The sequence below is a fragment of the Orbicella faveolata genome, unplaced genomic scaffold, assembly GCF_042242905.1.
Source record: "Orbicella faveolata isolate gen_17 unplaced genomic scaffold, um_ofav_v1 contig_1, whole genome shotgun sequence".
In the NCBI taxonomy this organism is placed as follows: domain Eukaryota; kingdom Metazoa; phylum Cnidaria; class Anthozoa; order Scleractinia; family Merulinidae; genus Orbicella; species Orbicella faveolata.
In genome coordinates this window covers 16,852,501-16,879,188 of record NW_028301536.1, presented here as the reverse complement: position 1 = coordinate 16,879,188, position 26,688 = coordinate 16,852,501, and the positions used below count along the sequence as shown (strand labels likewise).

Below are 26,688 nucleotides of genomic sequence, written 5' to 3'. Positions count from 1 at the left end.
TGGAGAAACTATTTCTTCATGAGAAATCGTGTATACGGATATCTTTGTATTGACGCAATGAATTGAATAAAGAAATCACACTCGTGTACCCATACTTTTAGGTCTGATTAAGGAGTTCGAACGCCACCACCTTAATTTTCTGTGAAGAACGAAATCTGGGAATAAAGGACAGTCACGTGATTAAACTGAAGGTGAACAACTGGAAGGAATGAATTACTCTTCTTAGTTGCTAGCCTTCACTCATTGCAGTCACTTTCATTTTTCTTTCTTTTTTCCATTTTTATGTTTTTCTTTTGTTTCTATTTTCCGAGCTGATACCAGTTTATTTTTGTTTGATTTAATTTTTTAAAATTTTATTTTACATATTTTTCGCGTAATTATGATGATTATTCGATGTTCCGGGATGTTCCGGAATGTTCCATGTTCCTAGTTTTGTCGACGGCCGAATAGACACGGTTTCCGTCTATTTATGAATGCGTTATTGTTAAATAGGAAAACATGGTCAGCAAGTGCACTGTTACTCTATCAGTTAACAATTGTTGAGGAATTTTCAGTTCCTGAAGGAAAGTGTGCAACGTTTCTTTTAATTGCTCACACGGCGGGCGTTAGATATATCTTGTTATAACATGCAATACAAGAGGACGTTTGGCTTTCTTAGGCCTTTACGGCGAGAAGAAGCTTTCGCTGTCCATAATGATGGCGCATTAACAAAGCTGCAAGATCTGCGTTTTCAGCGCAATTAAGTGCGACACGATAAAAATAAATATGTTCAAAATACAAGCCACGCGTTTCTTTGCATAATGTCGCAGATATGGGAAATTCACACAGACCTTTACGGCCAATGTGTTTTGATATATGTAAAGAAAAGTTGGTTACCTAACTTTTGTATTCAAACTATCATGCATGGATGTGGCCCAAATTTCAAGCGTAGAGTTTGTGATTGCGTGTTTCGCCATCAAAACAATGAAATTCGTCAATCCCGGGAATATAATTTTCTTAACCACAAATGCAGCTTTCCGCGCGAAAATGATCTTAGAGATGCTATTATCCAGCTTAAATCGGATCCATCATCTCGAACCCTGAAAGTTTTTTTAACCGGCTTTAAGCCGATAATAAAATATGCGACGTTTTAATTTCGGTACGCATTTTATCCTATCAGACCACCTCAAGAGGTGTTGTAAAGTTGATATCGGGGATTCGAAGTGGCGTTACAACATTTAACACGCCGCCAGAAAGGAGCGATGATAAATTGATCTCCTGCAGTTTGACACATTTTCACACTTCCCCAACACCAGGGGAGAGAAGGACTGCGTGAAATGATACTTACAGTCCGTCCTCTCATGGTTCCTTTACTTTGTCTTGAGTTTGTCGAGATCGGGCGCAAGCAAAGTATTCACCGCGGGGGAGTTGAAAAATCCCGAACGCAAGGGAGTGGCCTTTGGGAAAGACAAAAATAGAGGGCCTGTGGACTTCTTTTGAGAAAGTGAATTCTTCGTTTCTCTAGAAATGGAAAATTCCCTTTGGCTAAAACGCGATTAACATGTCATCACCATGTCAAGGATCCATCACGAGAGCGGCTTGCTGTGAAAAACAAGCTCGTTTCTTCGATGGAATCCTTGGACTTCGAGTAATAATACCCGTTTTCCAAACTCAACTTGATTATTTCACGACCGTGAAAATGTTTGCGTGGAGAAAGTACGGGAAGATCTTTCTTGAAGCCATTTTTTCTCATTCGAGAAAACTTTTTTCAAAGCCTCGTCATCATTTTACGTAATATCATTGGCTTAGAAAATTTCCTATTTTCTTTCAGCCAAACATAATCCAGAATTACGATGTGTAATTTGCGCTGGTATTACACTTGAAATGTACTGTTCTCAGTTAATCAGAATCGAGTAATTTTTTCATGTATGTATGTAATCATAATCATAATAATAATAATAATAATAATAATAGTAGTAATAATAATAATTTATTTATATAGCGCTATTTCAATCACTATCCAATAGCGCTTTACTATGATTTTAAAAATATCTCACCAATAAAAATTAATTTAAAAAAAAACGTAGAAATATCTAGAACATGAGTAAAATAAACTAAATTAATAAAATAACTAAGCTGTAAAAATCAGAATAAAGACTAAGAATAATAAAACCTTATATTATAGATTTGGCTCCACATCTCCACTCAATGATATAATTCTGCTTGATAAATGATAAGTTTTCATGTGGAGCTGGCTTAATGTTCTGAGTATTACCTTCAGCATACATACAAAACAAAGGTGGCTTTTTATGCTTTAGCGCCCAGGTTCAAACAATGAACAAACTTTGCCTGATGAAACACTTCTTTGAGACTGAAGCGTGAAGTTTGACCTTGTGCGTCGCTCAAAGAAACGATAACGATGATGTCCACACAGCATAGCCTTCAGTATATAGATGATTTTGGGACACATTTCTTAATGTATAATTTCACTGAATTTCTTGTTTGTTTTTTTTCCTATTAAAAAGTCTGGTAATCATTCTGTAAGGAATTCTGAAGGGTTCTCGTTCATGTTTCATTCCAAAATGAGGATGGGAGACAATGGTTGCTCTAGAATTTCGTACAGTCACATTTTCATCTGCATTCTGGTACTGACAATTACTTGACATGAGGACTGGTATTTCATTTTGATATTCATGTTTCTCTTCAATAAAGGCATTGATAAAGGCATTGCTCAGGCAGTGTAGTCAAGAATTACCTTTGATAATGACTTGCTCCTGTGTATTCTACACAAGAGAATATATGAAAGATCATATATGTGAACTGCAGAGAAAGATATGACGACATGACTGATCATCGCAATTAAACACACAACTTAAGCAGTCGTAAAATTTAAACCTGAAAGATAATATTCGAACCAATGATCTATGCGATACCGGTGCGGTGCAGTTGCCAGAGCACTGCATCGATATCGCAGAGGTCATAAGTTCGAATCCCGTTGATCAGGCCTGAATTTTTTTTCAGGCTTAATTTTCACGACTGCTAATTTGTGTGCATAATTGCGATGATCAATCATGTCTTCATATCCTGTGTATTCTGTTCTTTCACTGGTGGTCTCCGTGTTTTTCAGCTGGCATTCGTCTAATGGATCACCTGTTTGGCATTTGTGTGGCTTTTGACATTTAGATTTTTTTATGGTATTTGTCATTTGGCGTATAGTATATTTGGCATTTGTTTGACAATTGCGTACGAGCGGATTCAGCTATGTTTTAAATGAAATATTCGTATAGACTGGATATGTGACCTTCAGATATAGGACATTTGACTTATTTACATTTCACTGCCTTGGCGACAAGATGACAGGACAAAATTCAATCATTATTTTTCACAGGAGTCACTTGATTATACAAAATAAAACTACCAATATATAACCTATTTATTTCTCTTCTTCTTTTTAAAGATAACTTTTGAAAATACAGAAACGTATATCCTAGTAATTCCCAGCTAGTTAGCTATAAGTATATACGTTAACGTTTAAACAACTGATGTACCAACAAACCTTTATTGTCCAAGAATTAATCCGGCGCAGTTTCTACAGTCACTTAAACTCTGATAAGAAACTTCTCTCACACAATTAATGCCAGCAAAATACTCTTCAAAATACACTAAAAGTACACCGGATCAGACGAGTTCGACCTGCTTGTTTGAAGGCGGAATTTAATTCGTTTCCACTTTTGATCGGGGGGGGGGGGGGGAGGGGGTAGGAAGCGCGCTGTCGATTTATGTTGACCTAAAAGAGAGCTGTGGGATCCGAAAATTAATCGATGATTTTTATTTAAAATCAAACATACTTTTTCAAAGAACCATAGAAATTTAGAACCTTCGTAGCAGTCGGATATTGACAGAGATTATTGCATGGCCAAGGTGTTGCACTGAGTGCGACCGTACTTCACTAAGGTCTTGTCCTCGGACTCCGAATTAAGGCGACGAAATTAGCAATTTAATATTACTTAAGATAAAGCTGTGTTTACCAAGTTTGATCTTTCAAGACAAGTGTTATGAGCAGAAATTTCTATCTAGCGCGATAAGCATGCATCAAAATTACCTGAAGTACATTTGACCGTTCTTCTTGTAAGGCTGGAATTTGAGATAAAGCCGTGTTTATCCAAGGTTTGGTTGTGAAGCTTACTAAGCAAAAAAAAAGAAAACTCTCTGGCGCAATATCTTTCAGATGTTAATCGTAATGATTTTTCGACCGTTCTTCTTGTAAGGCTGCTCGATTCATTAAAAATATTTACAGCTCGGAAAGAAAGAAAGAAAGAAAGAAAGAAAGAAAGAAAAGAGGAAACAAAAAGAACAAAACTAGTATTATATTTATGGCGTCTCGTTTACTCCGGTACAAGAAAGAATTGAATTGTACACATTCAAACTTGTCACTGGTAAAAGAAAACAGGAAAAAATCATCGCTTTCCGGTATTAAACTGTAGAAGAAACACAGTGCAAGGGAGAGATCTACTAGGCTTATGTTTTCTGAATACTTGTACTGTGTTGTGACGATTGTGATATGAATATTACTTTTCTACATTATTCCGAGCGCCGTTCGACGCTGCCATCTCCCTCGCTACAAGACGTATTGTAAAGAATGTATTACCATTCTTTTTAACCAATTACGCACCATGTTTCTGTCTTTTGAGGGTTTTGTTTACAAACATGACTTGTCGTAGGCTTGGCGACCTGTTTTTATGAATATGCTGAATGTTTTATTGCTTATCTTCCTAAGAATGAGTTAACTGCAATACGCTCTTTCACCGTCAAAGAACAAGAAGACTTTTACACATTTATCAATTTACTTGCTGTGATCCGATCACACCTTTTCTATAATGTGATCGGATGTCAGTAAGTAAAGTGATTAAATGTAAAAAAACCCTTCCTGTTCTTTGACGACGAAAGAACATATTGTAGCTAGCTCATTCTTATGAAGGTTAACAATAAAACTCGTGATTTTGACTTACTATGCCCAAAGCGACAGATGATTGACGGTATCCAGTGATCAGGCAGACGAACATAATGTTGCGTGGAATAAAGGTGTGGCCAAGGGACTACAACTGCCCGCTTTCTACGTTCGCGAGTTCCCATGGCTTCAACGATGGACGACGATTTTTTTTTTGGTGCGAAAAGTTCTTAGCGTAGGCATTAAGCTTGCTGAACCAAAATGTTAAAGGTGAATGTTAAAAGTGCGAGCAATCTTCCCGATGTCGATAAATTCAGCGGAAAAAGCGATCCTTACGTGATAGTTAGCTTTCAAGGTAAGACATGACTAAATTGTAATGGCGTTCTGAATGTTTCTAGTTTTGTTTATGTTGCTGAGCGCTAGGTTAGTGTTACTACTGTGTTCAACGTTTTATTGAAAATCCATCGCATCATTCTGTACCTAAATTTGCCTTTCTGGTATTAAAACTTTTACTGAGATGTAGAGCACGTTTAGGAGAAAACGTTTCCCCATGATACGGCCGTAGAATTCTCCAGAAGTTACGAACAATCCTTGAGAGGTAGTTTTGTGGTAGGCTTCACATAAAATGTTAGCTGCTTTATCCTGGGGTTGCTTCATGATCCTCTGCTTGGATATAACCGATACATAATAAAATAAAATGAAATAAAATAAAAAAGAATAAAAAATACATGGCACATTAAAATGAAAACGGGCCGCGCTTCCGGTATGGATTTCAGTGTGGGGTAGAAATATCAATATTTTGTCCAGTGCTTTTATTGAAACTGCATCATTTTACACTTGAACGAGGAACTGTACTGGCGTGAAAACAGACGCAAAATGCGCCAATGTCTGATTAGTGTCCAAGTAAAAAAGGTCAAAACCGCACAAACCGGACGGGGAGAATATTGTGTAAATTTGTGTCGGCCATACTGGCTGAAACACCGAACAGTCATGCTAGAGGCAAAAAAATAATAATAACCACAGGAATTATCTCCCTTATTTCAAAAGCGTTGTTACTAGCATTTAACTTAAAAGCGGTCATATTTCCTTTACGTGATGTGTAACAGGTGCTGCGATATGCGAGTTACAAGGCTTAAGTAACAATTAATCATATCAACCAAACCAGGTGTTTTCAAAGGGTTCTTAACCACTGAGAACTTTAGACACCTTCAGTCGACAAGCCCAGTTTGTAAAGAAATTTATGTTATTTCAGTGTAATTCTGAGTGAGTGACATTAGTTCGAATCTGGAATATTGGGAGAAACTTAAATTTTACATTTGGAGAATGTCCGTATTCTCTCATTGAATGAACGATTAATAATGTCGAGCGTGAACTTTTACGTGGCTGGCACAGTAGAAAAGCTCTTCACATACATGAAGGTGTAAAAAGATGTGTAATAGAATTAGCATGACAGTTTGGACATGTTCATCAATCTTAGATAAGAAGCCACGACCATGCCAGAGGTTGTTATTATTAGTATTATTTTCTGCGATACTTTGGGAGGTGTTTTCAAAATGGCCGCCCACAATATGGAAATGGAACTAGAAATGATGACACTCAAAAGGAGATATTAATCCGAAGTTGTCTTATTAAACACTCTACTGTCTAGTATCCAGAGATAAAATTCAATTATATTCGCGAAAACAAAATGTTAAAAAAGAACGTTTATAACGAAAGGATGCTTAATTTGAAGCCCAAGGGCTACTTTTCCATGTTTCAGGAGTTGATTACTAGGGGAGAATTCCTGTTTTAAACGACAGTTGGCTATTTAGGAGTCAAACCAAAAAATAAGGAAAGTTGAAGCGGTGAATAGTAAACAGACTTGATTTTTAGGCGACTTATTAGTTTCTAGCTTCTCGGAAAATTTCAAGATATAAATTAATATGAGGTCTCATTTGTTTTGGCTTCCCTGTCTTCACATATTGTTACCTCTATCTCCCTGGTAGGTCAGGAGCGGAAGACAGACGTTATTAAAGATGAACTCAATCCGGAATGGAACAAGGTAACTAAGCTCATGGCACCATTATTTTATCACAATTTTGAATGACTGAGAAGAAAACTGGGTTAGGTGTTATGTAATTTTTCTGTTCATCACCAATGCGCGTGACTGTTTGCTTTATGTAGGAATTTGAGTATGATCTCAACGGACAAGAATTATCGGCTCAAGAAACCCTTTCGCTCAAAGTTAAAGACTGGGAGAAAATAACACCTAACCGGTAAGTATAGCTGGCTTATTAACATTCACTCTCTGATCGATCCCCTTTGTCGATTGACAATGGTTACCTTACTCTCGTTGACTATAAGGTTGCCGGATTCCTACTGGATCTACATTTTTTTCTACTACCATATGTTTTACAAGCATTTTTGCGAAAGCAATACTATAATCGCGTGATTTTGATGATGTTACGTTTCTTCTGCATGTAATATATTCAACGGAAATAAATACACAGTTGATACTGGACTTTACATCACTCCGCTGATTAAATATTTGCCTACATTTGTGGGTAATGTACATCACTAGTACTAAGAATGTTGAACGCGAGAAAGTTCGGGAGCTTGATAAAAGAAAAAAACGTTCCCTTAAATGCTGCCTTTTTATCCAAAACTTTAAACTCGATCCCCATAAACCGGAGTGAAGTGAACTGATTTCACTCAAATGTTGCGTGATTATGATAGTGTATGCGTTAAACAACCTTGCTAGCCACGCAAATACGTAAAATTAAGATAAAGAACGACAGCTAGAGCACATCGATTTTTCATTAAGTCACGATCATGAGTCGCAATTAACCGATGGAAACATATAGTATCATTTTCCATAGACACTTATTCTCTTATAATTGTCTACTGCTTACCAAATGTATAAATATATTTTAATAACTTTTATTATTTTTGGTAGTTGAACATTAATAAACTCTGGGATCTCTTTTTATGGCAGTCTTCTCGGCTCGGCATCACTTCCTTTAAATAACCTGGTCCGCTCGAAAAGTAACTCGTTGGACACCGAGCTAGACTTGGTAGACGGCCAACAAAGCGCAACGCCCGTAAGTTTTATTTATCTGTTCAATCCTATTTTGTTTGTCTCAATTCAATCCTATATATTGATCACATTATTGTAGTGGATTTTCTCTACAGAAAGACTGGATGAATATCATGGAAAGAATAAATACTACCTAGGAAATACTATAGCCTGTTCTAAGCGTTTGGTTGGTTTGGAGGCAGTGCGAAAACCGCTGAAGAAAAAAATAGTAGGGGATTGGGGCGAAAAGCAATAATAAAACACCTTTGACTTTTCCCCAAAGCTCTCCCAGGCAACACTGAGTCCTTCCCTAGCTATTTTTTCTCGCCGTTTTGCGCGCTGCTCCCTAACTAACTGAACATCTGGAATAGGCTACAAAAAACAAAGAAAGAGCTGGCTAAAATGTTTTATTCAAACCGAAAATACTCTTGTTGAGCTTACATAAAATAAATCTGCTGGGTATTCGTTTGCAGGCCAAACTCAAGATCAGTTTAACTTACGAGCCGCCGCCATCCGCTAAAGGAGACGCTCAAGGAGGTGAAGCTGAAGGAGATGAAGAAATGGAGGAAGATGAAGAAATAGGGGAACCAGGCAAACCAGGAGCTACGAAGTGAGACTCTACTGACAGAAACGTTTGTGAATATTTTAGTTCTGCGGTTGTTTAACGCCGTCAAAGCGAATTGTCCTTTTTTTTTCTTTTATTGTGTCGTTCAAATTTGATTCAAAACTCTTGCTGCTTCGTCCCACCCTTGACACTGGTTCAATATCTTTGCTTTTAATTCTGATTGGTTTACAGCGCCATTTTAGTTGTAGTGTGACTACTCTACGGCAGTGGCATTACTTCTTACCAATCAGATTATGAGCTCGAGATTTCTATCTATCTTTCTATCATCTCAAAGAAATCGAAAGCGAATAATCTAATTGTTTTCGCGGAATTCTAACTGAAATAAACGTAAATAATAGTTTCCAATTATTTTTCTACATACGCATTATTGAACTTTACTTTTAATAAAATCGCACGGATTCAGAATTGTCCTTGGTAAATTTGCAGTTGTTTACGCGCGCGCATCCGTTTTTTCTATAATTGCAAGTTTTTAAAGTCAATAATAATAATAATAATAACAATAACTTTATTTAAGTGTCAGGGTAGGTATTTAGCTTACAGAAGCTAATTGAGGACACTACTACGTTACAATGTATTGAAATTTAAAATGTACAGTTTATAAGAATACGAATTAAAATTAATTGGGTACACTAGGAATAAGTAAGAATAAATAATTATAAATAATATAAAAACTGTTTCTGAAATTACAAATACAGTATAATACAAGAGAGAAATAAAAATTGATATTTAAGTGAGTAGTTCGAGAATTAAGAAGTGCATATAAGGCAGTTTGAACATGCATCCTCGATTAGAGCACTGAGGTCTTTGTTTCTAATATTCTTTCTAAAGTTACCGATGGTCGGTCTATTTTTGTCAATTGCGCTCAGTTTTGACCAAAGGTAAGGACCACGATATCTAATGGAGTGTTTTCCATAACGAACTGAAGAGAAACGAGGCAGATCGAAGTCAGCATTTCTAAGAGAATAGCCCTTGTTCGAATTTCTAAAACGTTCCATTATGTAGTCAGGTACAAGGCCGTTTTTCACTTTGAACATTAGGATCGCGATATCCTGAAGACGTCTATTGTGAAGGGAGGGTAGCTTTGCACGACTTAGAAGAGCATCGTAGGTGTCTGTCTTGGAATTAAAGATGATTCTTAGCGCACGTTCTTGTACTCTTTCAAGCTTGCGCCTGTCAGAAGCTTTGCAGAAGTGCCAAACTGTGTGGCAGTATGTTAAATTAGGGATTATTGCAGTTAGATATAAGTGGAGCTTAGTCTCACATGAAATGAGATTACGAAATCTTGCTAACACACCCACTTTTTGGCTCGCCTTCTTGCATATGTCGCTAACATGATCGCTGAAGGAGAGTTCGTCATCCATGTCTATTCCAAGTATCTTCAGGTTCCGGCAAAACGATAGAAACGTCGCATTTGGTGGACGACCGACAGCCAGTGCACTCTAATGGTTGATAGTGTACGAGTAGCTCAGGCAATCATATTGCAGCATTTGCATGAGTATACTAATAGAATTCTACTAATATGAATAAGAAACGCTTTGCAACAGGTTCGCAGGTAACCGCGTTAATACCCCCGCCGACGGAAATAAGGAACAAGAAGCTTTGCTGCGTGTACCCAGGCAATCTTTATACTGAGAAGCGATAGCTATATTGCAATTGAGCTAAATGTTCTGCATTTGAAGTTGTACGAAATTCAATCGAATTGATGTGCTTACATGTAAGCTATTCTGCTTTTGATTGCATTTCTTGGAATCGATTAATAGCTTATTACTCGTTTGCAAGTCTTTAGGGTGTGAAATGAGTCAAGGTCTTTATATCAACCTATAAACGTTTCAGTCTATTTTCCTTAGCCTTTGTCGTTGTTATTTGCGTTTCTCAAGCAAGCGAGACATTTTGAATTTCATTGTTATGGCGATGCGTGACATAGACCTACGAACGCGGTTGTCGAAATCATATACTTATCTGGTGATTTTTAGCCCATTTAGAAGTTAAAGTATTAGGAAAAGTGCTTCTGTAAATGCTTGTTTGTTCAGTACAGATAATCAGTCGCCTAGATAGCCAAAGTAAGTTCCAGATGTTTACAATATTTTCCGGCCGCAATGTAGGCGTACCGCGGAGGTACACCAACATGGCGGTTCCATACTGGTCTCTGTAAATTTGTGCAAAATATTTCGACGAATATCTGAGCTTGGAAAAACGCACAGACCTAAAAATTCGCGGAGTGTCATCTTTATTAATCTCCTATAACATCACAATTTCTTGATTTTATCCACTAAATGGTTTTCGAATAAATTTTTTATTGCGTCAGGATTGCGTGACAGTGCAAACCAAGAATTGTTTTGCTGGGGTCACTGACATACGTTAGTTTCTTTCAGCTTAAATGTACAATAATTCGCTACATGAGTTTCACTCTTGTTAAGACACATAACTCTGTTACAAGCAAATAACGAGAGAATATCGTTTAGTTCGAGATTTTATCTTTATTATACTTTACGAAGTTTCTCAGAGCATTTTACTTAAGTGTACTCGAACAGATGAATTCGTAAACAAATTCTCTAACCTTTCTGCTCTTGTTGCTCAGACGTTCTTGAGCTCGTGCTGGGATTCTGCTTGATTCACGATCACGTCTAAAACTACGGAGACGCTTCTGAAGATGCTTTTTATCAAGTTGAAGAGTTGATAGCCCCGGTTGATGACTCCCTTGGTATAACACGATTCATGATTCACTCAAAATGTTCGCTCGTAAATTGATCTCTCGTAAGGCTTGCGGCGACCCGTTCCGAAAACGCTTAACGTCCTTTAGTGTTGGTCTACCTTGAACGGTGTGTTCGTTTGTATGTGATTTCAGCGCCCTAGAAATCATGGAATCCGTGGTAACCTTTCTCGACGACAACCTCCGTAAATTCCATGGGCCGTACGCATGCACAGGTAGCGCATGCGCTTTAGAGACCAGACGGCGATTTATGACTGAACGCGGAAAAAAAGAAAGCCGAAATTTAAACCCAGGCGTCACTGCCTGGGTAATAGTGAGGCGTCTTATTCCTGTGAGGTAGGCGGAAAATTGTCTTCTAGATGAAACGGAAAATGAGGCATCTTAAGAAACTAGAACAGGAAAGCCAGCAAACCAATGGAACCATTTTAAATATATGAGCTGCTCATCAATCATATTAATTAAGGCTCTTCTTCTGTCTTTGTCACTGTATTTCTTTCGTGACTTTCAACAGAGACGCAATATATATTGTAGTCGATGGATGGACGCCAAAGAAGTTCAGTTGTAATATATCAAAAGGTCGATGTAATAGTGATAATTGTCATTTTGAACTTTATTTTTATAGAAGGAGGCGTCGAAAGAAGAGGAGGGCGTTATCAAACAAACCGCAAGATTTCCAGGTATATGCATGTAACACAAAATTCTCTGGCCCATTTCTTTCCCTCTTCCTCCCTCAGACATATGGCTTTAGCAAGCAAGTGAATAGAAAAAAAGCAACTAAAATTTTTTAAACCCTTTTTTTTTTTTAATCAAATGCATTTGACGCTTTGTAATATACCAATTTTTAATTTCAATCGAAGTGATATACCAATTTTCAAAGATCCAATTTCCTTATTAAGTTTCAAAAGAAAAGCACTTTCGGCGAAGCGTGTTATACTGACTTGCTGGTTTATTGTCACCAGATCCGCGTTAAGGTATTTGAGGCCCGTCAATTATCAGGAGGTAACATCCACCCTGTGATTCGAGTGAGTGTGGCAGATCAAGACAAAGACACAAAAATCAAGAAATGTACAAACAACCCTGCATTTAACGAGGTTAGCTGTCCTAAAATACTTTTTTTTTGTTTGTCTTAAAACTGAACTTCAGGATTGTTCAGTTAAACTTGTGGTATAATTTGCTTTCTCTTTCCCGCAGAATTTTTCATTTAGTTTTCATGCATCGCCAATGGATTTATTTGAAGAAATAGTCTCGTTTGAGGTGAGTATACGTACAAGATTCCTTGGAGGAATAACGTTTTGGTTCGACCGTGTACATTCTAGTTCCTTTGTTTAGGAGAACAGTCGTGGAATGGTCATCTTGAGGAGATGTGCGAAGAGAACAAAACTACTTTCTCTGCTTTCGTCACAGCAACAAATTTAATTTTACGGTCCATTATAATGAGGGGGTTTTGAGTAACAAGGCAACATGTTCATTTATTTCAAGAGAACAAGGTATATTTTTGGAATTAATTTGAGAAAACAAGGGATATCTCTATTGTTAAGGGAACCTTCACAATCCATTTTCGGGAACAAAGGAATTTACTAATTGGGAACAAGGTAGAAAAGCTGAAATTTTCAAGGGATCAAGGGAGCATGCTACCCCCTCTGGGAAGCTTTTGGTAAAAGCTCCAAAATTGTGCCTTGACTATTAAAGCGGAAAAGAATTCATCTTCTTCGGAATAGTCAACATAATATTTAAATGCTCTCTAAATCGTTTTGTTTGGAGTCAAATATACAAAATGTAACTGAGAGCAACCTTTTCAAAGAAAAATATTACTAGAGCCTGGAACAGGCTAAATCTGGCCCTTCCATTTTGCTTGTTTCTTAGTCGGTTTCTCATTTTTTACAGGTTTTCGACTCGAGGAAGTACCGTAAAGATGCCCTGGTTGGCTACTTTGAGGTACTATAAAATAGAGAATTTCAATTGGATCGAACAATATGGAACAAAGAAAATACAAATGTATTATGGAATAAATCCTCAGTTGATTCTTACCAATAAAGTAAAGGATTCTCTAAGTGTGAGGCGGTTGTAGCAGGTAACACAAAGCAACGATTACTATACGAAGATTTTCTAACTCAAACGTGCAATATATTGAGAGCAGTGTCTTTCTTTTCCTAGTTTGTGTTGCGAATACACGAATGAAAAGCAAAAGACGAACGATCGAGAAGCGGGAAGTGCGGGCGTGGAATGAAGAAAAGGGTTTTCCCTGTTTCGCCTCTTTCTTTTCTCGTTTCTTTCCTTAATTTGCATAATTCTGACTTTTTCAATCGCGTGGGGTATTTCAGGAACACAAACCGACTGCTCGTAGCCAAAACGTGCAGGCTCCTTTCTATTTATACGACGTAGTAAATGAACTCTCTAGATCTCGTACATGTACTCAAAAACATAAGATGGTATACATGTATACGTTTATCGTCATCTTATGCAAGTTTGAATTATATTTCAGATGGATGTTTACTCTATATACGATATGCCAGGTGTGAGGTTTGATAATAAGACTTAGTTTTTAATAATAACAGTTTTTGTCAAATCTTGTGACGTCAAAGCACCTAACAGCTACGGGACGTTCAGATTTTTCAATAAGAAAATAAAGTTCAATAAAGCGTGCAGATTCAGCATATATGAAAAGAAAAGTTCGCGACTGTAGCAAGACAACACCACAAGATATACACCAGTGTGGCACTCTACTGGAAAATATTCAAATCTAATGAGCAGGAAAAAGATGAAATTAGAAAAAGCCGGTGTGGACGACGCGTGATAAATAATTAACCTAAGACACAAGACGAATATAGATTTATGTCGCTGGCTCTTTTAGCTCTTTTATAAAGAAGAGAAGCCTTAAAAATGTCATCTACATAATTATTTACTCATTTCAATTATAAAGAAGTGATAAACAAGAAAAATCTAAATAATTAAATAAAGTATTCAATTTATTTTAGTTATATATATATATATATATATATATATATATATATATATATATATATTATATATATTTTCATTTTTAATTACATAATTTATTGAATTTCAGCACTCGAGACATTTTTAACTACAGTCAAACCTGTGTTTGGCGGACACCCTCGGGACCCGTGCTAGTGTCCGCTTAATACAGGGCGTCCGTTGAAAACAGGTTCCCTCAGAACTCGTCTTAAAAGGGTCATATTAATATTCGTCAGTATCAAAAGACCTTGAAAGGGTCAAATAGCATTCTCGTGAACGGTCAAGACCCCTGAAATACCGTATTTCCATAAACAATGTCAAGTATATGATGTAAAGCGAAAGCACTTCTTACTGTCAGAAACATATCTATGCTAATTATTTTAAAAATGGTCCTGTAACTAGGTGGTTGATTCATGATTGAAAAACGTTACTCTGGTTTAAACAAATGTAAAAATGTTTGTAAAAATTTTTTTGTAAAAGTCCCAACGTTTCGGCTAAAACTGCAGCCTTCATCAGGGGAAAGTGACAAGGAATTTGTTTAAAAAGCACGTTCTGATACTATGCAAATCGGCAAATCGGAGCTAATTATATATGTTCTGTCCGTTAGGGCTAAATTTAAAAATTCGTGCGGCAAGTGCATGCCATCAACACGGTTCAGCGGATTCCTACAAGTGTTAATTTCCCATGCTTCTAAAATACGTCTGTTGCACCAATTTGTGCTTGTACGTAAAATCTTTGAAGATTCCCAGGAGATGGTGTGGCCAGAGTGTAAACAATGCTAATTATATTCTATATATTTTTTACTCGCTCGGAGAGTTCGAAACTTCGTAACGTTTGATCGCTAATTTTTATCAAAAGATCTATTTCTAAGAAATTACTCATAGTTCTTTAGATTAACAATAATCCTTTGAAATGTTCCAGGTCATAGTTTTATTCGTAAGTGGATGCTATTAAGTAACCCTCAAGATAAAGGAGGAGATGAGAAAGAACCGGTTGGTGTGGTGATTTTTCTTTGAATTTTTTCTCTTGGCTGTCAGATCAGTCCTTGTTAATGTCATAATGTTAACAGCTTTTTCTGAGTGAACCTTGAATAGAAAGAAGCAAACATGAAATAGACAAACCAAGAAATAGACAACCAACAAATCGTAGACGCTATAACTTGCTTATACCTGTATACGTACATGTAGGTAATTACATGTAGATACATCTCAAACCAAGAAAATATAATCTAGTTAAGATTTATGATATTTCGAATTGGAAAGTTGTCTAATTTGTTATCCTAACCACTTTCCCTCCTATTTGATGTTCTCCTGTCAAAGAAAAGTCGATGAGGAGTTAAAAATTTTGCAAGCCTTATAACACTTCGAATGAAGGCTCGTAATTAACGACGAACATGTATGGACCTCTTTGGAAAACCGCACCAGCATACAAATATTCCTAATTAGTTATAGAGCACGAAGTTCTGTCAATTTCTGAAGATTTTATTTTTTTAACAAGGGTAAAGGAAAGAGCGCCAAAGGAGTTCGAGGCACTGCTAAGGGTGGTTCGCCTGCCGTAAGTGTTACGATTAATATTAAATTACAGTTTCATCGTTTGATACTCAGGATCTACATACGGTGAGAAGATAGCAAATTCGTTGTTCTGTAATTAATTTTAGGGTTACCTCAAAGCGTCTGTGATTGTGCTAGGACCTGGGGACAAGCCACCAGTAAGTATAACTTGTTATCTTAACGTACACTAAAAACAGCGTCCGAGTGGTTTAAACAATACCTTGCAAATACATACCGCTAGCTACATACTCAGCGGTTTCCAATGAATTGAGTGTCGTAAAACCAAAACCAAAATAATCAATTTAGCCAATCACAAAGGACACAGACAAAGCAATGAACCAATAAAAAATCGAAGTAACTACATGTAGCTGACACTTAGAGCGGGAAAACGAGTGCCAGTGAATCATAGTTGGTTTCAGTTTTGCTTCAGATTGGAAGAAAAAGTGGTGCGAGTTTTGTAAGCCAATCGTGTAGCGTAGTTGATGCAAAACTTTTGGTTTTGTTGTTGTTGTTGTTGTTGTTGTTGTTTTGTTTTGTTTTTTCGACATTCAAATGAAAACCGCTCTAACTATTCGAGACAATTTTATTAATTAGACAATCATAGTTGTTCTCCCCCGTCTCTCCCCTCCATTACCTTATCCAGTTCTTCCTAAGTGATGTCAGAAATTTTGTTGTCAGATCGGAGCCGAAGTCGAAGGAACTAAAGCCATAAAAAGAAAAATCAACAATCGGTATTAAGAATTAACATTTTTCACTGCAAAGTCTTCCTTAAATGTTGGTGGAACAACATTGGAAACAGCATCTTGAAAATCGAACCTTTACCGCTATCTTGTGCCGGTAACCTCCAACCATGGTCGTTTTTTATTTGTTTGTTTTACATATTTTGCTTTTTAGCCTGTGTCTAAGCTCGCAGAAGAAGACGACTCTGACGATATAGAGGCGTGAGTAATTTAATGCTATCAAAATAATTTCCGTTCCCAAAATGTACCGAGACATCGATCTTTGTTGAGGCAATCTAACGATTGGGTGACAAAAGTAAAAAAAAAAAGACTACTTTGAAAGAAAGACTAGAGACGATTCTGTTATTTGAGAATTTAGTAGCAACAAATTTATTTTAAGTTTTATAAAGTTCTACATCTGGACAAAAATGAACATGAACCATGTCAGACTATCGCGACACTTGGATCACCAAGATATAATTCATAAAAGGAAAGATTTCGAGTGACTTTTCTTTTTAACCAATTCTTTTAACAGAAACCTCCTCAGGCCTACTGGAGTTGGTCTTCAAGAAGCAGTGTTTACTTTGAGAGTTTATCGAGCAGAAGATCTTCCACAGAGTGAGCTCTTATTTGTGATTAGTTCCTTTCCTTTATTAATCCAACCTCGTTCCTAGAGTCTTCGTTCTCCTTGACCAGCGGTCGGAAAACGAGAGCTCCGGGAGCAACCATTTTGAATAACCGAATTCTGCCCATCCGGTTTCACTACGCAGTCTCAGATTTTCTTCATCTGTGGCGCACGCCTGAAATGGTTGCTCCCAGAGCTCTCGTTTTCCGACCACTGGTCAAGGGGAACGAAGACTCTGGGAACGAGATTGTTATTAACCCGTTAATTTCTAAAGATTATCAACACCTGCGTTATAATAACTCTAAATGAATTATCAGCCATTGAATAAGCTTATTTTTCCAAGTATCAGGTAAATAAGAGACAAGCCGAAAGAAAACAACTAGTCAACTGGAATAATAAACCTTTTTAAGGGAGAGGATAGAAGTTAAGAGAGTTAATCTCAGATGTATGCCTTATTCCCAAAGCAATCTCTCTCAAGTGGTTTTCAGATCACTTTTAATTTCGGATATCCCAGAGAGGTCTTGAAATAGCCAGTCCTGTAAGTGACGGGGTTTTGCTTACGCGGACAGCCCAAGAGGCATTGAACGCTTTTACATCCTCCACGAAAACATCTCAGTAACGTGCAAGGTGCATTTTCCGCGGAAGAACTTGGTACTATTTCTAAAAGTAACTTGATAGGAATTACCTTGAAAATGATTTGATACGAGAATAAAACTAACATTGCTTAGAGAAAATAGAAGCACATGATGAAAATAATTGATTTTGCTTGTGTAGTGGATACCGCATTGATGCAAGGTGTGAAGAAATTTTTCAACATGCAGCAGGTATTTTTTGTTTTGTTTTGTTATGGATTTTCGAAATACAGTTCACGTATTTAGAGTAAAAAACTTGCTAACTGTAGAAAAGGTAGGCCAAATTATTAGCTTTACTATGGGACATAGCAAACTAGAATGAAAACCATACTATAGGGAAAAAAATGCAAACGCATACATGGGTCTAAATTCCTCTTATCGTTCAGCAAAGCTATAGGTATTCAAAAATATTCCTTTTAGAAAGATTTATTTTTACTCTTACTGGATAAACCCGAAGAAGATATTAATTATGTAACTTACTAATAGGGTGGAGGTCATTTGCAGAAAAAACAACAACATACAAACAAAATATAAACAAACGATTAACCCAGAACACAACAAACGAAGGGTAACTACAGGTAAGCCGACCGAAAACCAAACAATTCAGGACGTACTAATTGTTTGTTACAAAGACTAAGAAAGAAAAAGAAAGGAGTTAGTTATATTCTACTTGTATAACAATTTGCTTTTATCGTTTTACTTTCAACATAGGGCGATGAAAAACTGGTGGATCCTTACGTTCTTTTTCAATTTTGTGGGGAAGAGGTATAGTATATGTACCACGCAGATCAATAGGTGAAATTTTCTCCTCAGCTTCGTGTTACAGTCGTGCCTGTCAGAGAAACGAAGGCAGAGTTATTTCTACTTCATTTGCAAACTCACGGAGATACTCAACGCCAGAGTATTAGGTTATTCCATGGGGAACTTAATTCCCACCTTTTCCCCTCCTATTAGGCCTCGTTCACACTGGCGACGCAACGATATAATGACATTACGGACATGATAGCTTATGTCGCAATGTGAACATCGACATAAAAGCACAAGGAAAGATCAGCATTTCCCTTATGACGTTATGTTCAAGCTTTTATGTTGCTATTATATAATTATATCAGGATGTTCACACTGCAATCATAACGACATAACGTCCTTGTTATGTCGTTACGGTGTTTATGTCGTTATGTTGCTAGTGTGAACTAGGCCTCAGACGTTTTGCTTGTTAACAATTAACTCATTTCCATGTTGTTGAATATACCAGTACGTTCTCCCAGATGCCATATAAGTAAATCTCTTGTTATACTCCTTACCTTGCCTTGACCATAAAAAAAAGTTTAATGATATCTTAAATGTGACACTTAAGAATTGTTAGTAGTATTCTGAGAAAGCGGCTATTACATTAATAATTTCCAATTTTTTTACGGTAGAATCGGACTTCTACTATATACAAGACGGACTGCCCGGAATTCAAGGAGACAATAAGAGTTCCTTTCATGGTAAAAATATTGCATATCTTCCTTACTATCTTATGGCAAGTAAAATTGGCATGTTTTTAGGTGTTTTCAATTGAGACGTTTTCATTATCACAACGAAAAATGTCACTAAACGTTACATTCTTATTGATTTAAATACCAGACCGAGTAATGGCTTCCTTTAAAAGTAATAATATTCAAATCTACTTTCTCGGAAGGATAATATTTTCTCAGATTTTCACCGTGTGACATTTGTAATTCAATTAACAGGGGCACCCAACGACCGTTTTCTCTCGAATGCTTTTAAAAGCTGTTTTAGGCTATGTGGAGTACTTTTAAAGCTCTGTAGGTTAATTTTAGGTTGCGCTAAAAAAAATTATCTGTTCGGTTATTCTATAGGGGAACTTGAGTATTCTCGAATTTATTAGGGCTTTTTTGTCCATTTCCCGAAAACCTTAGGTCTTATCGCCTTTCCGAAAATGATAGCTGACCTTTTTTCGGTACCCAAAACGACATTTTTTACAATTCGAAAACAACAGACATTAAATTTCTCATATCACGAAAGAGCGAGGTGACAATTCTCTTAAGAAAATCAGAGGGGATTAAAGGTCTTCCGAACAGATAATTTACCGAAACGATCCGTTGGGTGCCCCTGAATTAATTGTTCCTCTATTGCAGTTTCCATCGATGTGTCAGCGAGTAAAACTGCAAGTATTTGACTGGTAAGTATTATATCAATCACGAAAGACTGTATTTGACCGCATTTCCAAACACCAAGAAGAGAGTTAGCTAGAGTTGAAAATACGACGCGCAGCGGAGCATTTTTGACGAAATTCGAGGTGTTTGGAAATGTGGTCAAACGCTGTCTTGAGTGTGTAATATACCTTCTCAATCGAAACTAAAACTAAGGAGAAAACGGAGAAATAAAATCGTACAAATCAATGCTCACTAAGAGTAGATATCCAACCACCGTAACGGCCGTGATTTCCTATGTTTAAAATTGATGAATTATTAATAAAATACAATATAATAAACTTTATTTAAAAACGGTGAGGGTTAAAGCTACAAGCTGTGGGGCCGTGTAGAAAATAGAATTGAAAAAGATAAGTAAAAGATAAGTAAAGTTATTCTAAGTTTCTAAACACAGCTCATTTTGAAACTCGGTACTTTTCAGTTCTGTTGTTGCCGTTCTGTATTCAATAATAGAATTACTAAATTCCTATGATTTTTGCAAGTTGAGATATCTTGACCTGAGGAGTAAACCAAGCCTTTTTTCCCCATACTGAGTAAGATCTTTTGTCACTTGACATTCTTTATTCATGCCGTCTATAGACCGTCTGCTAGTAGGTCTGGTGAAATAATAAAATTAATATTACAAGGAGCTTGAGCTGCAGAAAAATTATCATAAGAAAAAAATAATTTACGTATTCAAAAAGGCTAGCACCAGACCTCAGAGTAAACCAGTGACCAAAAAAACGTGAGAACATCCCATTTCTTAGAACCTAGTTACTTTAGATATAAGTTTCAGGTCATTTTTGCCAGGTCGAGGGGCCTTTGTTGCACAATTGCAAATTTGAATGATGAAATTCGACAAAAAAGTATTTTTGTTTAATTTAAGTTAGATTTCAACTGATAAACTGACAAGAAATCGACCTCATATACTACGCGATAGTTAAGGGATATCGTTAACAAACTCTGCATTGATTTCTGTTAGGGATCGACTGACTGATGATGATTGTATTGGAACGACTTTTATCTCTCTTCAATCGATTTCTGGACAAGGAGAGGAAGGTATTTTGAATATAATGAAAACTATATTTTCCGTTTCATATTTTAGCGTTTCCACCAGCCTGCCCTTCATGCATGCCTGCTTATTAAATTGAGATCACTAGCATGTGTAAAGCAGTTACTTAACGAAGATTACTTTACGTTGTCAGGATTTCTTCCAATGTTTGGGCCTTGCTGGTTGAATTTCTATGGTTCTCCGAGGGAGTTTTCTGAACTCCCGGATGAATACGATGATCTTAACCTCGGAAAGGTGAGTTTCCGGCATACCCTAACTTATTTGTTCCTTATGACGTCAATCGAGTGTCACATAAAATGACCGACGACACGTGGAGCTCCAAATATTCCATTCAGAACAGAACTGAGTGTGATGGTTTTCATACCAGAAAACATATTAGCAATATTGAGAGTTAGTCCATTACCTAATTTTCCTTCTTTCCCATCCAGACTGGGACGCCGAAATTTGACCTATCGTATTGCCTCTAAATTGGTTTATTTGCATTTTTATGTCTGTTTGTTAGAGTATTTAACCATTTCCCTCGTATATATCGTTTTTACAGGGAGAGGGAGTGGCATACAGGGGTCGATTGTTGGTGGAGTTAGAAAGCAAGTTGGGTGAAGAAATCGACAAGGCATTGGAAAAGATGAAAGGACCTGAACTTATTCGTGTACAGGTAACGCAATCACCCTCGCGTGAATTACGTTTAGACTCGAATATTACGTCATTTTACACACAGGTCAGATAACAAACTGATGGAAATGCCGCGATCCAAAGGGGCACTGCGGACACACACCCGAAGGTTCTCGGCTCTCTTACTGGCTGTTATTTTCTAAAAATTCGATTGTTTTTGGTTCAATAAATGAATACGCATTGCAAACAAACAAACTTTACATTTTATTTTCAGCCATATCTCAGTCGCAGCAAATACAAGCTGTTCGCTTGTTTCTACGAAGTTTCGATGGTGTTTGATGTGGATGGGCCTGTTGAATTCGAAGTTAGCATCGGTGAGAAATTTTGCTTTTCTTCATTACTCAGTTGATGTTTAAGATGAGAAGTAGAGAAATCTTTTCGCCACTTTATGCTTGGATTCAACGGTCAGTTCAGCCAAAACTGCTGTCCGCTAGAAGCTGTGATGACATTCATATCCCAAAAGTCCACCTAGAAATCACCAAGCGGTCTTTCTATTCTACTAGTGCGATGGAATTCAATATTATTGAATTCTCAGAGAACAGAAGATAATTTTTTAGTTAGATGTTAAATCAGACGTGTAATGATTTTCATATGTTTGGTTTCTATCTACAATGAGTGACGGTGAAATAGTTCCTTGCCGTTATAATAGGTTATTCTGTCTACATGCTAAACACGAATGCCAAACTTGCTGTTAGTCGTCTCCCTTAAAATTAAGTTTTTCAGTCAGACAAAAGCGTCTTACGCACAAAAGCTGTTATTTTGAAGGCAACTATGGCAACATGATGGATGAGTCCATGGCGCCTTCGAACACGCCTCCTTGCAACGCAGTGTACGATGGATGCAATTATTACTATCTTCCATGGAGCAGGGAGAAGCCTTGTGTATGTGTGGAAAGCTACTGGGAGAACATTGCCTTCAGATTGGAACCCTTAAATGCCTTGCTAAGGATTATTGATCGTGTGGTAAGACTGGCTATTGCACCGATATCTCTATATATTTTCTCTAACAAAGACTGATGGGGTTCTTGAAAGATTTCCCCGGAGGTCTTGTATGGGCTTTCTTGGCTACAGTCCGGCATCGCTTCCCAGGCTGGCGAGTCTTACATGTTTTGCTGTTCGTATTTCTCATTTGTTTTTCAAGGAGACGTGCATCGTCTCCCAGGATATCTCCTATGTTTTCCAGGGTAGCTGGAGGAGGTATTCAAAGTGTTATCAAAAAAGATCTGCAAATGAATAAACGATGCTGGTTTATAAGAATGCATGGCCATTTAATCTCATTGAGTCAGAATTTTGAAATTTTTAGTTTTTGAGAAAGGCGACTTTCTGAAGAACCGCTAGGGGAAACCTTAACGTCAATCCCTACGTAAAACAGGAAGAATGCCAACTCGACCTTGTTACCTGCATTAACGTGAGCAATGCAGTGATGTCGAAAAAATACTCTTTATGTTAGAACATGCTGTACAAGACCACTCAAGACATTTGCTGAACTACTTATTTGTTCTCCAGAAAAGCAAAACAGCAGAAGTAACGTACATGATAGCCAGTAATGCACCAGAGGTAGACCGCGCTTCGTCGTTGTTCTCTTTACTGGATCAACTCATTGCAGACTGCAGGTAAAGAGGAAGGTCTCACCGGCTTTCTTACAGTAACGATATTCTAGTGTATATCCCTAATCCTTTCGTATACACCAAAATCTTTTCAAATCAACTTAAGCCTGTAGAAAAATAGATAATTTCTAACCGTCCCTAACATTACCAAAGAGATAAAAAGGTGAGAAACCCAAACGGATGTTAAAGAATAAGTCGAGACAAATTACGAATGAAAAGAATGCATAAAAAAACTGCGGCTTGATGACATATTATTAGGCTTGACTAGGCTTGATTACGTGATATATAAACACCGAAGTTACTCATTATCCTTGTTTGTTTATTCTTTTCGTTGTTGTTATTGTTGTTTTGTTTTGTTTTTTTGCGAAGTGATGGTGACCAGACTTTTTTCTGTAAGAAATTCCGCATCTACAACGTAGTATATATTACTGAAAGGGTACGATACGGCATCATAGCCGGGCTAACTGGATAATATTTTTTCATGAGCTATTTACTTTTGAAATAGTTTTACCCTTTTCAAATGAGCGCGAGCATTGAATTTCAATTTCAGTTCTGCAACCTCACTACAAAGTAGTTTTTCTGTGAAACTCCCAAGGATAGGTTTATCCAATTAGTTGTCACTGATTAACTAGTAATATCGAGATTAGAAACTACTTTCATAGTTTTTGGGTTATCTTTAATTAATCTCTTTAAGACACATAGGTTTAGGGTTAGGGTTAGGGTAGGGTTAGGTTAGGGTTAAGACTTGACAACGAGCTCCAGAATGACTTGATTTACTCTTTTAAACAGTAACGGTCTGCCAAACTTGAAAGGAAAAGCAAACAAGCTAGATGCTAAGCGCCGTCTAGAGAGGAAAAGCGAACTGGTATATATAATGTTACCAATGGACCTTTTCGGTGATATGGTGGCCATTTTAAATTCTATTGTTTGAAATGGCTATTATGGGATGCTCAGGGGGCATATACATACAAACTTACCCCCTGCACAGCATTCCATAATAGCTATTTGAAACAATAAAATTCGAAATGGTCAACGTATCGCAGAAAAGGTCCATTAAATGAACGTGTATGGCATATTATAGCATGCCAAAGACACGATGTGTAAATGGTTAATTTTACTTTCTGAAAACATTTACAGAAATTAAAATATTGCTCACTTTATATTACATGCAAACAAGCAAGAATTGCCTGGTTTACCGACATATTTTGGTTTGATTCTAGATAAATGACAGTCGCGACTTCAGAAGAGTCATTTTTTGAGTCCCGAGATTATAAACAATTATTGGATGAGGTTTTTGTGATATCCAGAATAATCAAGGTCGAGGCAGGGGTTCTCAGCCGAAGCCGAAGGCTGAGGCTGATAACCCTTACCGAGACCTTGATTATTCTGGATATCACAAAAACGGAATCTAATACTTGTTTTATTATGCATAGAACGAAAAAAAAAAAAAACAATATGGAAGTCATGTTTTTGCTCCTTCACTGACGGCAAGCAACACAAAGCGCGCGAACTTGACATGATTACCCTTAGAAATTATGTATCGCGGTCATACATGACATGATTACATGTGACCTTAGTGTCCTTGACATGATTATTCTATAATCTGAAGCTAGATGACGCCACAGGTGCTGATTTCGAAAATTCACCATACGCTTTCAGCCAATCAGAAAAGAGATAGTGAGTTCAATGTATAATAATCTAGTAAAACGGCCAATCCGCAATAAGCTGTATTATACAAATGACTAGTAATTGGAAATGGTACTTTTAGTTTAGTTATCGATCCCTGAATCACGAGATCGTGTGATTAGTTTTAAACGGTAAGGCCTTCAGATCAAAATAATTTTAACTCTGCATGAAGACGTTTCAACGATCAAGATGTGGGCAGTTTATTGATCCTATCCAATAAAAAGGCTTCGGGAAGGTAATATAAGGCTACTTTTTTATCAAACGTCTTGTTGTTGTTGTTTTTTTTTCAGCGTTCCATTGCACAGGAAGCCACCGAGTTAAAGGAAAAAGCCACAAGCGTCGAAGAAGCACTTTCAGACGTGGAGGAATTTCTTCAACGATTACAAGATCTTGCCGAGGAGGTGAGAAATGCCTTTAAAATGCCTCATGTTAAAAATTTGATTTCCAATTTCAAGTTCCTACGGGGTGAGGATGTTTCGAGCTCGTTGAATGAATGAATGAATGAATGAGTGAAAGACCTTTATTAAAGTGTCAATAGTACTTAGCTTAAAAAAAAAATCTAATTGGGGACACTATTTACACAATAAAATATACCTTAGCTAAAGTTAAAACTATTTACAATTTAATGAATAATGGATAAAATAAATAAGTAAATGATTCCTTACTTCTAGTGAAAATTCTACAGGTGTTAAGTTGTAAACCAGAAACGGGATATGCCTAATATACTTCAATTTTAAATAGGTATGTGTCTTGCTATTACATACATTTCTAGGAAAACCGATGTTTCTAAATGAAATAATACGGACAGCATAGGGTCAGAGCCAAGTGTCCGTATTATGGAGCTGTCTCCATTACTGAGGCAGAGAATACAAAAATTCTGCATCGTGGTTCCTCTGGGACCAAGTGAGCTGTCTGTAATAATTATATTAATGTCCTCATTATAGGGCTGTCCGAAAGGAGAGGTTCGACTGTAATTAAAGTGTGTTGCAGAATGAAAACGGTTCATGAGTTAAGTAACTTCCTATAGCTTAGTTGCGTCTCAGACGTGCATTTCGTAGAATGTCCATCACAGCGCACCGAATATGTCTCATCTTCCAGCAGTAAATGATGGGGTTTAAAGACGAATTAAGGAACGCTATTGTCATCGTGTATATCGTTAAACTTTTTACAACGGTAGTTACTCCAAAGATTGGTACGACAGCATAGAGGCAGATATTTGGTAAATAGCAAAGCACAAACACAAGATACACGTAAAATGCTCCAAGCGCAGATTTTCTTATCCTTAAAGCATTAGCCATTTCATCGCCATTCTGTACTTGAAGCGCACTGATTGCATTTCGGTGGTGTCGAACGGCCAGATATATCTTGTAGTTAAGAAACGTTGTTGTTACCAAACAACCAACATCAAAAATGGTAAAAATTACGGTAGTAATATTTATCGGACTCCACAACATTACAAGCGACAGGGACAAACTGAAAACCCATAATGAGATCACCACTTTAGTAACACGCTGGTGAGTCATAACTTCTTGGTATCTGAGATGAAGATAAATTGCCAAGAACCTGTCTAAACTCATGATCATAACTCCGAGGAACGAAGCAAATGAAAACAAAGGTAAGATACTTGCAAAAGCA

The 26,688-nt window shown here is 37.0% G+C and overlaps 2 protein-coding genes across 2 annotated transcripts in view; one reads left to right on the top strand and one right to left on the bottom strand.

Moving 5' to 3' along the window:
- The first annotated feature begins 5,058 nt into the window (after window positions 1–5,058).
- Window positions 5,059–26,688, top strand: part of LOC110045778 (myoferlin-like) — a 63,183-nt gene continuing 41,553 nt past the window's right edge. Inside the window, exons 1-27 of the mRNA XM_089292465.1 lie at window positions 5,059–5,282; window positions 6,913–6,968; window positions 7,091–7,182; window positions 7,902–8,007; window positions 8,456–8,592; window positions 11,940–11,994; window positions 12,277–12,408; window positions 12,509–12,571; window positions 13,202–13,252; window positions 13,800–13,830; window positions 15,215–15,285; window positions 15,791–15,847; window positions 15,951–16,001; window positions 16,738–16,784; window positions 17,098–17,180; window positions 17,962–18,011; window positions 18,531–18,584; window positions 19,241–19,309; window positions 19,964–20,007; window positions 21,000–21,076; window positions 21,223–21,323; window positions 21,631–21,744; window positions 21,976–22,075; window positions 22,527–22,723; window positions 23,267–23,373; window positions 24,157–24,232; window positions 25,344–25,454. Of these exons, the coding sequence (XP_089148591.1) occupies window positions 5,189–5,282; window positions 6,913–6,968; window positions 7,091–7,182; window positions 7,902–8,007; window positions 8,456–8,592; window positions 11,940–11,994; window positions 12,277–12,408; window positions 12,509–12,571; window positions 13,202–13,252; window positions 13,800–13,830; window positions 15,215–15,285; window positions 15,791–15,847; window positions 15,951–16,001; window positions 16,738–16,784; window positions 17,098–17,180; window positions 17,962–18,011; window positions 18,531–18,584; window positions 19,241–19,309; window positions 19,964–20,007; window positions 21,000–21,076; window positions 21,223–21,323; window positions 21,631–21,744; window positions 21,976–22,075; window positions 22,527–22,723; window positions 23,267–23,373; window positions 24,157–24,232; window positions 25,344–25,454 (2,226 nt within the window). The 5' untranslated portion in view covers window positions 5,059–5,188. The remainder of the gene's footprint in view (window positions 5,283–6,912; window positions 6,969–7,090; window positions 7,183–7,901; window positions 8,008–8,455; window positions 8,593–11,939; window positions 11,995–12,276; window positions 12,409–12,508; window positions 12,572–13,201; window positions 13,253–13,799; window positions 13,831–15,214; window positions 15,286–15,790; window positions 15,848–15,950; window positions 16,002–16,737; window positions 16,785–17,097; window positions 17,181–17,961; window positions 18,012–18,530; window positions 18,585–19,240; window positions 19,310–19,963; window positions 20,008–20,999; window positions 21,077–21,222; window positions 21,324–21,630; window positions 21,745–21,975; window positions 22,076–22,526; window positions 22,724–23,266; window positions 23,374–24,156; window positions 24,233–25,343; window positions 25,455–26,688) is intronic.
- LOC149118258 (adenosine receptor A3-like) overlaps window positions 25,571–26,688 on the bottom strand; it is a 1,601-nt gene continuing 483 nt past the window's right edge. The window contains exon 1 of the mRNA XM_089292532.1: window positions 25,571–26,688. This exon is cut by the window's right edge and continues 483 nt beyond it. Within this exon, the coding sequence (XP_089148658.1) occupies window positions 26,082–26,688 (607 nt within the window). The 3' untranslated portion in view covers window positions 25,571–26,081.